The sequence below is a fragment of the Neomonachus schauinslandi genome, chromosome X (genome assembly GCF_002201575.2).
Source record: "Neomonachus schauinslandi chromosome X, ASM220157v2, whole genome shotgun sequence".
Classification (NCBI taxonomy): domain Eukaryota; kingdom Metazoa; phylum Chordata; class Mammalia; order Carnivora; family Phocidae; genus Neomonachus; species Neomonachus schauinslandi.
Window position 1 is genome coordinate 37,812,093 of NC_058419.1, and position 14,869 is coordinate 37,826,961.

General features: G+C 36.5%; 1 protein-coding gene across 1 annotated transcript in view; it reads left to right on the forward strand.

The window, feature by feature from the left end:
* The window catches only part of AMMECR1 (AMMECR nuclear protein 1), a gene marked incomplete at its 5' end in the record, with an annotated part of 108,834 nt that overhangs the window by 37,972 nt on the left and 55,993 nt on the right, over positions 1 to 14,869 (forward strand). The window contains one exon of the mRNA XM_021686592.1: positions 14,161 to 14,271. Within this exon, the coding sequence (XP_021542267.1) occupies positions 14,161 to 14,271 (111 nt within the window). The remainder of the gene's footprint in view (positions 1 to 14,160; positions 14,272 to 14,869) is intronic.

Sequence of the window (14,869 nt, forward strand, 5' to 3'; positions counted from 1 at the left end):
CAGCTATATAGGACTACCTAAAGAGAAGTGTAAAGCAAGAAGGTAAGCAATTATCCTCATTTCACTACCTTCTTACCTCAGTTTCTCAGCCAGTGTCATTCATGGATTTTGCTTTTTTCTCAGAGGCTCTGCACTGACTTGCTCCTGCTGTCCTAATTTTCTGGGGAAGTTTCTGTTGTTCTGTGCTTGCTTTCTGAACATTGAACTATCATGATGTTGCCTGATGTGTTAATGGGAAATTTTTAATTTTTTTTTAAAAGATTTAATTGATTTATTTGAGAGAGAGCGCCAGAGAGAGAGCACGAGTGTGGGGGGATGCAGAGGGAGAGGAAGAAGCAGACTCCCCAGCAAGCAGGGAGCGCGATGCAGTGGGGCTCAATCCCTCAATCCCAGGACCCCGGGATCAGGACCTGAGCTGAAGGCAGACACTTAACCGACTGAGCCACCCAGGTGCCCCTGTTAGCGGGAAATTTTTAAAAATAATTTTTGATAGGATAATGTAATGGCACATATCATATTGTTTCTCTGTTTGCTCCATCATAAAAAATACTTTGCATATTTGGTTTCCTTAATATGGGGCTTGTTCTTAAGCAACTGCCCTTCTGTAGACATGGCATTGTGATCACAAGATTTGTACCATTAAGACTGATAAACTCAGTGTTATCTAGTATAGCAGTGAGGTAAGTAGCTGTGCCATAAGATTGTTTACATCGTCATAGCTGAAAAAATAGCCCTATAGAAGTAGCAGTAACAAAACACACACACATACATATGTATGTCAGACATCATTCATGATAATGAATAACTTCCTCAAGGTTTTTTAGCTGTTGTAAATAAGGTTGTTCAAACTGCAGTTACTTTTTTTTTTTCATTTTAACTTGTATGGAAGGAGAATAAGAGGAGTGGGCTATTTTTGGCATCAACTTAAAGAAGGAAATACCAGTGTGACTGTTAACTGACACTTTTGTCAAGTTCAGTTTCAACCTGACTGCTTTGAATTTTTTTTTTATTTCATTACTTTGGATTTTAGAGTTCTTGAGTTGATATTTTTTAAGATTGACATCTCTAACCTTCTGATTCTGAGCAGTGCATTGCCCCTGAAATTGGTTGAGTCATTTCATATTCTTCTGAGTTCACCACCTGTCAGAGCTGAAGAGATCTGTCCCTTTTACTTTCTGCTTCCCGATCCATTTTCCTGTTCACTGTGGTCTTCTATTTGTGGTAGGGTTTTCCCACATATAATATGTGAAACCTACCACGGAGTTTGACCCTTAAAGTGACTCAGTTTTAAAAAGGCTTTGGGACTTCCACTTCAGTCCAAGAAGTTTTAACTGGGATAAGACTTGTTCCCTTCTGCCTCACATACCTTGTAAACAGCTAGGAACTGGACAAAAGATCTTAAACAACTGTTTTCAGATGTTGGGCAAGAGGTAGCCCAGGACCGTGATCCCTAAGAAAAAGGGAACAAATGAAGTGAGCCCTACAGTCACTCTGGCTTGTTTCCTGTGGGCAGTTTCTGGACCAGAGCATTTTAAGAGGGAACCCAAGCAGAGCCTGCAGTTTTGTTGAATTGGTGAGACAGAGATAGGAACTCAGGGAAGTCTAGGTGGCAAGAATTTGTAGAGCAGAGTACTGGGGGTGGGGAGCCACTCAGCAATAGTTCCAGAAATCTGCAAAAATGTCCCCTTTATCTTTGGCTGAATACAAATCTGCACATTGGTTGAAGAAACACCATGTGGCTGGGCAAAAAACAATTGCTCAGGAGCTATAAGTTGAATATTTACTGGAGCTCATACAGGACTAAAAGACATTTGAGTTGCCACAGCAAGAGATGAGAGACCTTGTTGAACACCCAGAGTATTGAATAGAACCCCAAAAGGGTCATATCTTATTAATAGGGCTACTGTTAGCCCTAAAGTAAAGGCTACTCTGAACCTAAACTAACAAAACTTCAAGCCAAGCTTTGAAAAATAATTATCCACAAATAATTTAGATGCATGACAAAACAAACTTCACCCTTTGAAGGAAGACAGTAAAATCCAAGCATTGAAAAATATAATGGTTATAATGTCTGATATCCAAAAAACCACTAGATAGTCCAAGAAGCACTGAAATGTGACCCATAATCAGGAGGAAGTCAGTCAATAGAAACAGAACCAGAATTGATGGTTATAGAATTAGCAGACAAGGAATTTAAAACAACTATGAAACTGTGTTGAACATTTGAAAGAAAAGCATGAATATAATGAGGAAAGAAATTGAAGACCTATCAAGAACCAAATAGAACTTCTACAGTTGAAAAGTATAGTATATGAAATGAGAAAGTCGGATGAAACTAATAGCAGATTAGATTAGACTCCAGAAGAAAAGATCAATGAATTTGAAGCTCTAACAATAGAAATTATCCAATCTAAAATGGAGAATGGAAAAAAGTGAAGAAAAGAAAGAGCTTCAGTGAACTGTGGGACATTATCAAGCAGACTTGTATACATGTAATTGGATTCCCAGAAGGAAAGGAGAGAGAGGGATAGTCATAAAAAATAGTTGAAGAAATAATGGCTAAAATTTTTCAATTATGATGAAAACTATACACCCATAGATCCAAGAGGCTCAATGAACTCTAAGTGGGATAACCACAAAGGAAACCACAGTAAGGCTATTATAATCAAATTGCTGAAAACCAGTGGTAGAGGGAGCATTTGAAAAGAAGCTAAGAGGAAAAAAATATACAGAAGAGCAAAGATAAGAAATTATATACATCTCATCAGAAACAACGCAAGCAAGAAGACAATGGAATGACATTTTTCAAGTGCTGAAAGAAAAAAAAGTACTATCAACCTCAAAGCCTATCTCCAATGAAAGTATCTTTACAAAATTAAAGCAAAAAGAAATGAAGGTGAAATATATTTTTTTCAGAAAAACAAAAACTGAGAGTTGTCACCAGCAGACCTGAACTGCAACAAATATTAAGGGAAGTTCTTCAGGCTGAAGAACTTATTTCCTCATTTAAAATTTTTTTTTAAGTTAAGTGATTGTTTAGAGCAAAATTAATAATCTCTTATGGAATTTGTAAGGTATATAGATCTAAAAGATATGACAATAGCCCCAAGGGATGGAAGGAATGAAATGGAAGTATGCTGCTAAGGTCCTTATGTTATATGTATAGTGATGTAATATTACTTGAAGGTAGATTGTAATAAGCTAGAGATACATCATATACAACCTGGAATAACCACCAAGAAAGGCATAACTAACAAGCTAATAATGGTAATAAAAATGAATACTAAACTATACTCATTTAATCCAGAAAAAGGCCAAAAAAGAAGAGCAAGGAAAAGATGGGAAATGTAAAAACAAATACAAAATATAAAGATGGTAGACTTAAACACAACCATATCAAAGTTATATTAAATATAAGTAGCCTAAATACTACAGTTAAGAGGCTACATAAAAATGCAAGACCCAACTGTATACTGTGTATAAGAAATCACTTTAAGAATAAGGACACAGATAGGTTAAAATTAAACAGATGGAAAAAGATATGTCATGCAAACACTAATCATAAGAAAGCTGGAGTGACTATGTCAATATGAGACAGATTAGACTTCAGGACAAACAGTATTCCCAGGGATAAGGAGGGACATTTCATAATGGTAAAGTGGTCAGTTCATCAAGAACACAGCAATACTAAATGTGTGTGCTCCTAACAAAGCCTCAAAAAACATGAAGAGAAAAAAACCAGATATAGCTGAAAGGATAAATAGACAAATCTACAATTAGAGTTGGATATTTCAACACTCTTAACTCAGTAATTGATAGAATAAGTAGACCAAAAAAAAAAAAAAAAATCAGTGAGATAGAAAACCTGACCAACACTATTATACCTGACCAACAGTACCTAATTGACATTTATGAAACACTGGACCTAACATTACCAGAATATGTTTTCAAATTTGCTAAAATAGACCACATTCTGGGCCATAAAACAAGCCTCAGTATATTCAGAAGAATTGAAGTAATACAAAGTATATTTTCTAACCAAAATAGAATTAAATGAAAAATCAATAACAAAAGATACCTGGGAAATTCTCAAATATTAGGAAATGACACAGTACACCCTAAATAAACCACGGGTCAAAGAAGAAATTAGAAAAGAAATTAGAAAATATTTTGAGCTGGGGTGCCTGGATGGCTCAGTAGGTTAAGCATCTGACTCTTGATCTCAGCTCAGATCTTGATCTTAGGGTTGTGAGTTCAAGCCCTGCACTGGGCTCCATGCTGGATGTGGAGCCTATTTAAACAAAAATTTCAACTGAATGATAATGAAAACACAACATATTAAAATTTGTAGGATGTAGCTTACACAGTGCTTAGTGGGAAATTTATAACTTTAAAATAAAGAAGATCTAAAATTGATAATCTAACAGTCCACCTTAAGAAGCAAGAAAATGAAGAGCAAGTTCAATCACAAGAGGAAGAAAATATTGTAAGAGTAGAAATCAATAAAAGAGAAAACTAAAAACAGAAAAATCAATGAAACCAATAGCCAGCTCTTTGAAAAGATCAATAAAATTGATAAACCTATAGCTAGACCTATACAGATAAAAAAGAAACAGAAATTAACACAAATTACTAAAATCAGAAAGGGAAGAATAGACATCACTATAGATCCTGCAGACATGAAAAGGACAAAGGAATATTGTGAATAAGTCTATGCCGATAAATTCTACACTTAGATGAAATGGAAGAATTCCTTGAAGGACACAAATGACCAAAATTGACTCAAAAAGAACTAGAAAATCTGAATAGCCTTTTATCTATTAAAGAAATTAAATTTGTAATTAAAAATCATCCCATAATTAAACTCTAAGCTCCAATGACTTCAGTGTGAATTCTACCAAATATTTAAGGAACAAATCAAACTTGGAGAAAATAGAAGAGGATAGAATTCTTCCCAAATCATTCTATGAAGTTGGCATCACCATGATATCAAAAACTGACAAAGATACTACAAGAAGAAAAAACCACAGATCAATATTCCTTCATACACACAAAAATCCACCACCAAATATTAACAGATTTAAAAAATGAGCCTCACAGTATACACAAAGAGTAACTCATAATGGATCATAAACCTAAATGTAAAAGTTAAAATTACAAAACTTCTAGAAGAGAATAGGAGAAAATCTCCATGACCTTTGGATAAGATTCCTCTATCCAACACGAAACATGAACCAGAAAACAAAAATTCATAAAATTAAACTTCATCAAAATTAAAAATGTGTGCTCTTCAAAAGATAACATTAAGAAAATTAAAAGGCAAGCCACAGACTAGGAAAATATATTTGCAATGTACATTTGTGATAAAGCTTGGTATCCAGAACATACTTTTTAAAAACCTACAACTCCTGTAAAAAGAAGACCAACAATCCAATTTAAAAATGAGTAAATGAGTTGAACAAGCACTTCCCAAAAGAAAATTTGTGCATAAATATTAAGCACTTGAAGAGTCGCTCAATATCCTTAGTTATCAGAGAACTACAAATTAAAACCATAATGAGATATCCCTACACATTAACTTGAATTAAAAAAAAAATACCAAGTGTTGGTGAGGATGTGGAGCAACTAGCACATTCATACAATGCTGGTAGGAGTGTAGTTGGTATAGCCACTGGAAATTGGTATGGCCAATTGGAACATAGTTTGGCAGTTTCTTATAAAGGTAAATGTATACCTACTCATAGCTCAGCAATTCTCTTTGTAGGTAGTTACCTAAGAGGAATGAAAACTTACGTTCCCATAAAACCTTGAAAGTAAATATTATCATAGAAGCTTTATATATAATAGCCCCAAACTGTAAGCAACCCAAATATCCATCAGTGGGTGAGTAAAGAAACAAATTGTGGTATATCCATTCAGTGGAATACCACTCAACAATAGAAAGGACTAAACACATGAATGAATATCAAAAGCATTACTCTAAGTGAAAGAAGCTAGTCACAAAAGACTGCATACTGGATGATTCCATTTATATGAAATTCTGGAAAAGGCAAAAAACTATAGGGACTGAAAGCAGGTTCGTGTTTGCCAGGGTCCAGTAGTGTGGAGAGGGAATTTATTAGCAAGGGGCACAAGGGAGCTTTTTGGGGTGATGGAAATGTTCTATAACTTGATTGCACTTTAGGTTATGTGTATGTATACGTTTGTCAAAATTCATTGAATTTTACATTTAAAATGGGTGCTTTTATAGTATGTAAGCTATACTTTAGTGGGAAGTAGAAAGAAAGTTGATTTTCAAAAAGCACTTTTGAGGTGAGGATGTCAATTCCATGTTAAAGAAAAAGAAAAAAACTCCAACCTCTTGGGCACTTCAAAATAGAGGTTTTTAAGAGGTCGAACTGTTTTCTGGAAGGTAAAAGAAGGGAGGGAGTGGGGGAGGGCAAAGGCAACATAAGCAGCCCTGATAAAAATATGGTCTCAGTTGAGTGCTTTGTCCCTAGATCCTGCCTTTCCTTCTAACCCCTAAAATGCAAAGGGCTTGGGGGAATTCCTGCTACAAAGCCATCTGTCCAGCTCCTTTCTCTCAAAGGAGCAAGTAATCCAATTCAAGGACCTTAAAATCAAAGCGGTTACCTTTCTAAACCCAGAAAACTTCATAAACAACTACATCACAGATTTATTGAAGGTCTTACGAACCTGGCTCATTACATTGGATCTCCTTGGAATAGGAAGCAAGATGGAAATCTAGAATGAAGAAGCTAGATAACTTTACAGCTCTTTATATTAATGTTTAAGTCATTCAGCCTATTTATTTCCTGTCTACTCTATTTCTGGTCATGGAGTGGGTTCTGAGGATAAGACAAGATGGTGGAGAAGATCGATCATTAGTGGGGAGGTAAGATACAAGTGAAAAACAAAACAAAACAAAAACCTTTAGTTGTTTTCATTGTTTGAAGTGTTAAGTATTCCGTATCCATCCAGCATATGAATTGTCCAATGGAACAAAACATTTGGTACCAAACACAGTTCCATAACAGTTTTTAAGGACATAAAAAAAAAAATAAAAGTTGATCGTATCAATCAAAGCATTCTGAAACCTCTGAATCTAGTTCTCCTGACTCTTTCAGCTGTGCTTATATTGAGTTTGGAATACTTAAACCTTCAGTAGAAGGTCTTGTTTTGCCTGGTCTGTTTTATATTAAAATAATTAATTCTTTTCATAGTAAAGGCTGACTCCCAACCCTTAAAGCTCTTTGAACAAATTGTTTCAGAACAGGAATTCCAAATATAAATTATTTCATTGTGGAAATCTATAGCAATTTGTCATTTAAAGCTTATTTTATGAGCTTCATCCTTAAGATGCTACCATATATTAAATTTAATACTCACTGCAGTCTAAACTAAGACTCGAAAATATGTGTAAATATAATATTTTTTTTCCAATGCAGGCAGGCTTTTCTCATCTAATTTGGGCTCTAAGAAATAAAATAAGACAGGCTATCCTAATGTATCAAGTCTAAGACCGAAATTTTTTTAAGTTTACTGAAAATCATTGATTTGGTCTTGCTAAGAGGAAGAAATGGTTCTTTCAGTTCACAGTTTGACAGAATCAAGCTAATCCCTTAAAGTATGCTTGTGATTTGGCTGGTTATATGTTGGTGGTTATTACACTTGATTTATAAGACACACACACACACACACACACACACACACACACACACACCATTTCAACCTTCCCAATCATCTGTAAGACGTTAGGCTGTCTCTCTTCCTCTGGCATTTGCCAGTTAAATTAGCATTATAAAAATGGGGGGTGGAGAATATAATGTTGCTGTAATAGAATTTCTGGGAATACCAGGCAAAGAAAAGTACTGTAAGATTGTAATTCCTGATTCCCATTTTCAGATATTTGTGGTCTTCCATACTAACCCATGCTGTCTGTTTGAGCAGTGTCTCCTTATTTTCCTGAGCCCCATGGGATACTGGCTATTTACAAAAGTTGGAGGGAAAGAGTAAGGCTGTAATGGTGATGTAATGTATTAATGTATTTTAATGTATTTTCCTTATCTGCAGTAAAGGATCGGTGTGGATGAGAGAAGTGTAAAATGTATGGGAACTTTACCTTCTCCCTGCCCCCCCCCATTTACCACCTCCTATTGTTCTCCTTTCGGGGTTCTTTAATTTGAATTTCAGATTACCTGGAAGAGTTAAGCCTCATTCATCCATTAATGATTCATTCACTCATTTAAGAGCCTCATTAAGTAATATGAATTAAACAGATCAATACCTAGCTACATGGTTGTTAATAGATGGTAAATGGAAATTTTCATTTGGCGGGAATTTTGATTGGACAGAAATTTGTAGCTTTTAGATCACTTGAGTCTGATGAAAGCTGGCTAGACAACGGGGAAGAAATGAAAGAAGAGGGTTGAGAGGGAGTCAGAAAGGATGTTGGGAGGCCATCGAAGATAAAATAGTAGGTTTTGCTATGGGCCTCTAATGGGAATAGTATAGAAGCTTGTAAAGTTGGTTTAGTGTGTCTAGGTTGATCCAGCATTTCTAGTTTGTCCTGGTATCTTCTCAGCTGATCTTTCTCTCCCTTCCTGGGAGGAGGAGAATGAGATTTGTGTATTCATAAGAATTTCCTATTCTCTGGTATCTTAGAAGACATCTAGCTTTGCTACTCACAATTTTTTTTCCCTATACTGGGGGAAAAATGACATTAGTAGTAAGAAGATTTGTAGAACTAGCCAGGTTTTATCACTAACCAGTGAGGTGACTGCACTTAGTTTCACTGGATCACTTTTGGTTTTTCACCTGTAAAATGAAGAGGAAATAATCTCTTAAAATGTCCTTCATCTAACAATCTTAGACGATTATATAAACCGTGAACGATGTGCTAAAACTCTCATTAGGGGTTTGCTATGGACTGAATTGTGGCCCCACAAAATGAATATGTTGAAACCTTAACCTCCACCGTGATGGTATTTGGAGATAGGGCCTGTAACGAGATAATTAAGGTTACTTGAGGCCATAAGGGTGGGTCCCTGATCCAAAAGGATTTGTGTTTTTGTAAGAAGAGCCGCTAGAGTTTGTGTGCATGCACGCTCATTCTCTCTCTTTCTGAACGCTCAGAGAAAAGGCCAAGTGAGTACCTAACAGTCACCTACAAGCCAGAAAGAGCTCTCACCAGAAACAGAACCCAGCTGGACCCTTGATCTTGTGCTTTCCAGTCTCCAGAACCGTGAGAAAATATATTTCTGTTGTTTAAGCCACCTGGACTGTGGTATTTTGTTATGGCAGCCCAAGTAGACTAATACAGGATTTAACTGCATTGAGTACATTTTTTACAAATTGAATCTGTAGTTTATGTGATCTGTAAATGAGGTAGGTAACTTCTTTGTGTTGAAATAGGAAGCAAAGTGTTTTAACCTGGCAGTGGAAGGAAGACTCCACCATTTCTGTTTTTCCCTGAGCTCCTAGATCCTGGGGAATTATGGTATTGAGTTGGATGTTATGAGTAATTTAGTTGGATCACTGAGCTAAGTAACAGAAGGACCTGAGCATAGTTGAGAAGCAATCATGATTTGATGGCAAAGGAAAAGAACCATGCTAGGTAGCTTCTCTTTTCCCATATCTATGTATAATATCAATAGCCTTGTTGAACACCCATTTATAGTAATTAGCATTATATTGGTAGGGATGGATATCATCTTGTTAATGTCACCCCCTACAAATCTCATTCTAGAGAAGAGCAAATTGCCAGAGTGGGGGCTTGCAAATGTCTAAGGCTATTTTTTTTTAACCTGTTTCTGCCACGGTATGGAGGGGAGATAGGGTTTATGGTAAAATATTGTATGCCTCTCCCACAAATATATGTCTAATCTGTTCTGGTCTGTATCAATAATCTCAAAAGAGGGACATAGGAAGTGGCACTGCAACTTGGACTGGGGTATATCCTGTTCAGATTTACATTGCTTTTCTGTACTTTTGCTAATCCCACACAACTACCTTTCCCTGAGAGCTAGTACTATTGACCTGATGGTATTGGCTGCCAGTTGGCAGAGAAGATTCACCTAGATTAGGTGGTTACTTCCTGTTCCTGTCTACAGACTTGGAAAAATGGAGAGAGTTTACTTGCCTCCAAAGGTTTCTCAGAACATAGTGGTACAAAATGTTCACAAGTAGGAAAATTCCTTAAAAAGCTATGCCTGGTTACTCTCAAATAAACATTTCCATTAATATTTCATTTCATTTTGAGCCCCTTTCTAGCTTGTAGTATTTTTTTTCAGCATATGTAGGTGGCTTCAAACCATATGGTAAAAGTATTTTCCAAAAACCTTCAATCTTTGTCTTACTATGAACTGTTTTCCTTAGTTCCTTGTCACTAAGCAGCTCCTCTCAACAGGCTCGAATCCCTTTTTCTACTTTGATCGATCTCTGATTACGTTGATGTCATACATCCTTTCGGGAACTCATACATGTTCTAATAATACATTTAAGAATAAAATTGCCTATTTCTTCCCTCTGTGCATTGGGGAAAGAAAAATTTTTGTTGCTATTTTTAGGTAATACGTATTGAATGTTCCCATAGTCATTGCCCTGTACAAAGTAGTTATCACACACAAGATACAATCTCTTGTGCTCAGTGATGTTTATTCTGTTTTAGTGTACTTTAAAATGCTTCATTCCCAAGTTCTTTCCCCCATGAAATGTTGCTTGTAGGTATTTTGTTTTTTAAAATTCCATATACATGTTCTTTTAAAAAATTTTAAATTATTTTTTTTAAAGATTTTATTTATTTATTTGACAGAGAGAGACACAGCGAGAGAGGGAACACAAGCAGGGGGAGTGGGAGAGGCAGAAGCAGGCTTCCCGCGGAGCAGGGAGCCCCATGCAGGGCTCGATCCCAGGACCCTGGGATCATGACCTGAGCCGAAGTCAGATGCTTAACGACTGAGCCACCCAGGCGCCCCAATTTTAAATTATTTTGTTGAAAAATAACCAACATATAATATTGTATTAGTTTCAGGTGTACAACATAGTAATTCAGTATTTATATACATTATGACAATTAAGTCTAGTTACCATCTGTCATCATACAAAGTTGTTACAATATTATTGACCACATTCCCTGCACTGTACATAGCATAGCCTTGTACCTCCTAATCCCCTTCAGCGACTTGGTTCACCCCCCTTCACCCCCCTCCCCTCTAGCAACCATCGTTTGTTCTCTGTATCTATGAGTCTGTGTTTTGTTTGAACACATACGTGTTCTTTGTAAAGTACACTGGATGAGCATTTGTAAATGAGAAATTAGAGCCCCAGATTGTGAGGGCAGAGTTGTATTCTGTCTCCTAAATGTCTGATTTCTTCCATCTTCAGGCATCTGTCCTAAACACAGTGGGGTTGTCAAGTAGCAATCTCTCCCATCTTTGCCACAGATACTTCCCCACCACACCAACCCCCAAAGTGGGTGTTGCCTGGGGCAGGTAAGGAACAGGGAGAGTGCAGACAACTCTGCATCTGCTTTACCTGTTTTGAGGGCTCTTGAGGACAAATATTCAACAGTGCCTAAAATTCATAGAATGTTAAATCTGCAAGAGACCACAGCAAGTTATCAAGGTTATCACACTACTTTCTGTTACATCTCTAAGCCCTTGCTTATTATGGAGTACCTTTTCTCCCAGGCTACCTGGCAAATTGCAGTTTATCCTCTAGCACCCTACCCCTTGAATTCATCATCCCTTCATCAGTGATAGCATAGCATTATAAGAAACTGTATATAATTTTCCCTACTATGTGTTTAGAATGCCCTCCAACATATTCCCTAATATAGTGGTTAATTTGTATTCATTTTCTGTTTACCCTGCACGTTTTGAATGTTTGGTTGAATAGATAGGATTATGGTAAGAATGATGTGCATATATATTTTAGTGGGATAAAGAAGATAATTGAAGGCAAAGCACTTTTAAATGACTTTCATCTCTAGGGTTTTTGATGGGAAACAAATTCACTCACACTTGTAGGTTTCTCACTCAAGTCATTGAGAAAGAGAATACACAACTTCGTTCTGTTACATGGAGAAGCCATCATGGTATTTTAAAGACATGTTAGTATATATGTTACAGTGTGATTCACTTTGTTCTGAATCTGCCAAGGGACGTGTTATGGAGACATGATTTGTATAGGTGTCGTTATGGGAGAAGATTGGTATCTTCCTGTCCACATAATGGTTGCTGACGTTGACTCTACCAAATTACAAAGTGAAAAGTAAAGAGGTGAAATTCATCGTTAAATATAGCGTGTAGAGTGCGGGTGGCTTAGTCTGTTAAACGTCTGCCTTCTACTCAGGTCATGATCTCAGGGTCCTGGGATCGAGTCCCGCGTCGGGCTCCCTGCTCAGCTGGAAAGCTGCTTCTCCCCCTGCCTGCCATTGCCCCTGCTTGTGTGCGTGCTTTCTCTGTCAAATGAATAAAAAAACTCTTAAAAAAATAAAGATAGTGTGAGGATTTTAGATAGTAGTATTCGTATGAGTTATGTGTCTAATTCTTGTCTTCCTGATAATTCTTAGTCAAAAGCTATTAGAGAAATGCTCTAAGTGGAGCATCAGTATCTTGTCTCAAGTTATAAGGTGTTTAGGTGCATGTGACATCGAAAGCAGAAAACCTGGAATTTTTCTTTTGCTTTTTATCTTCGTACTTTTGATGTAGGTCATCCAACACTTGAATACTAACATCGACAATCATTTGGCCTTATGGTCATTTTTTTCAATGCCCCTGAGAATTTGGTTCTTGGAAGAAGGTAACTCTTAGCACTGCTCCTGGTTTGTATACGTTATTTCGGGACCTGTCTGCCATTGTGGCTGCCTGTCAGAACTCGGCATTATTTAAATGTTTGAGATGGGTGATTGAAGTACTTGAACAGGATCTTTTCACCCAACTGCTAATGACTGACTAGAGAGTACTTTAAATGCAGAATGTGTTCTCCAACTCAACAACATATTATTAGAAATACATGACATATGGTATGTCCCCCTAAAATTTAAATTTTTAGAAAGCAGAAATATACTATTTCATACCCATAATACTGTGAATACTCACATTAACATGAACCACCCCCAACTGTAGGGTATTTATCTTTTTTACACAATGTGCTAAAATGTGTAAATTAATTTATTTCATATAAACTTAGATATAAAGTTGCTTCTAACTAGAATTGTTTCTAGATTCAGCCATTAATTGGGGCTGTCACTGGTTTCCTGCCAGATCCAAAAATCTACTATATTAAACTTCATTTAAAACTACACAACTTTCTTGATGCCATCGTATTTAATGCTTGAGAGATTGTATTTGTTGGCCATACTTTTATCTAAAAATTAAAATAATTTTTCTGTTTTCAGAGTCTTATTTTGTTAATGTTTGCTCTTGCCCTTTACCTCTCTAAACCCTACTCAGTTTTCTAGGCCAAGCTGAAGAGAATCAGACTCGATGAAATTTTCTTCTATCCCTGTAGCTTCATTCATGGCATTTCGGACATAGTTTATAGCACTCATTTTCTTTTGCCTGTGTGAGTTAGTTGTGAAAATGCCTGCCTTCTGTACTGGCTCCTAGAGAGCTGTGACGATGTTTTAGGCAACCTTGTATTTCCCGTAACCTTTCACAATACTTTGCCCTGAGATATTCAGTATTTGTTGAAATTTGGGGTTGTTTTTTTTTGTTTGTTTTTTGGTTTTTCTAAAGTAGACTTAATGAATCAATCAGTAACTTGAGGTTTAAATGAGGACTCGAGCAGTCAGCCATGCTGGTTAAGGCTTTGTCAGGTTGATGTTTCGATTTCATTATGTATTAACTGTGGGACTACCTCATCTGTAAAATAGGAATGTTGATAATAGCATTACTCAGCCTCTTAGAATGGTTGATGAGGATTAATATAGGTAATTTGTTTAAAACATTTATCATGCTGCCTCACATATAGGATACACTCAATCATTCCAGCTATAATTGTTGTTAAATGCAGTCCGTTCGGCTAGACCCAGCCCCTTGGGGGCCTATCATGTGGTCTTTATATCTCAGGCATCTAACCCTGCATATAATAAATATTCAATAAATAACTTGCTTGAGTTGAATTGATTGACCCTATTTTTATCTTCCGTTACAGCCCACTGTTTGTAACGTGGAAGATCGGTCGAGACAAAAGATTGCGTGGATGCATAGGTACTTTTTCTGCCATGAACTTGCATTCAGGACTCAGGGAGTACACACTTACCAGGTGAAGACCAATTTTTGTTACCTCTGCTTCTACATTAAAAAAAAAACAACTTATGAAACTTGAATCTGCTACTTTAACTCCTTTGCCTTTACTAAATTGTTAACATTCTTGATTCCTTTCACATCAGATTTTTCCTTCTCTTCAGCCATTTGCCTTATGTCTGGTAAAATGTTATTGCTGCATATTATCATAATATAAAATATTGTGGTTATATGTATTCTGCCATAGATGTTTTAAAGTGTCTTCCTTCAAAGGCCAGCTTATTTTGTGTAACTTGGAAATCAGTGCCCAAATGTCAATGGCTTCCCAAAATGTATTATTTCCATAATAACACTGTGTCTTCTCTGTTAGGCTTTTTAAGAATTGTTGATGTCTATGTCATCTTACACGTGTTGCTACACTTTTATGTACTTTTGCAGTGAAGGGGAAAACCTTGGAAGAAAGGGATGCCACAGCCTGGCAGTGTAATCATTCACATTCACACTTTACCCAGAATTAATTGTAGCTTACTTATTTTGTTTCCTCTAACACAAGGACAAAGTAATGAATGCCTCATTGCAGTTGTTAAGACTTTGTTTTTAATTTCCGAACTCACAAA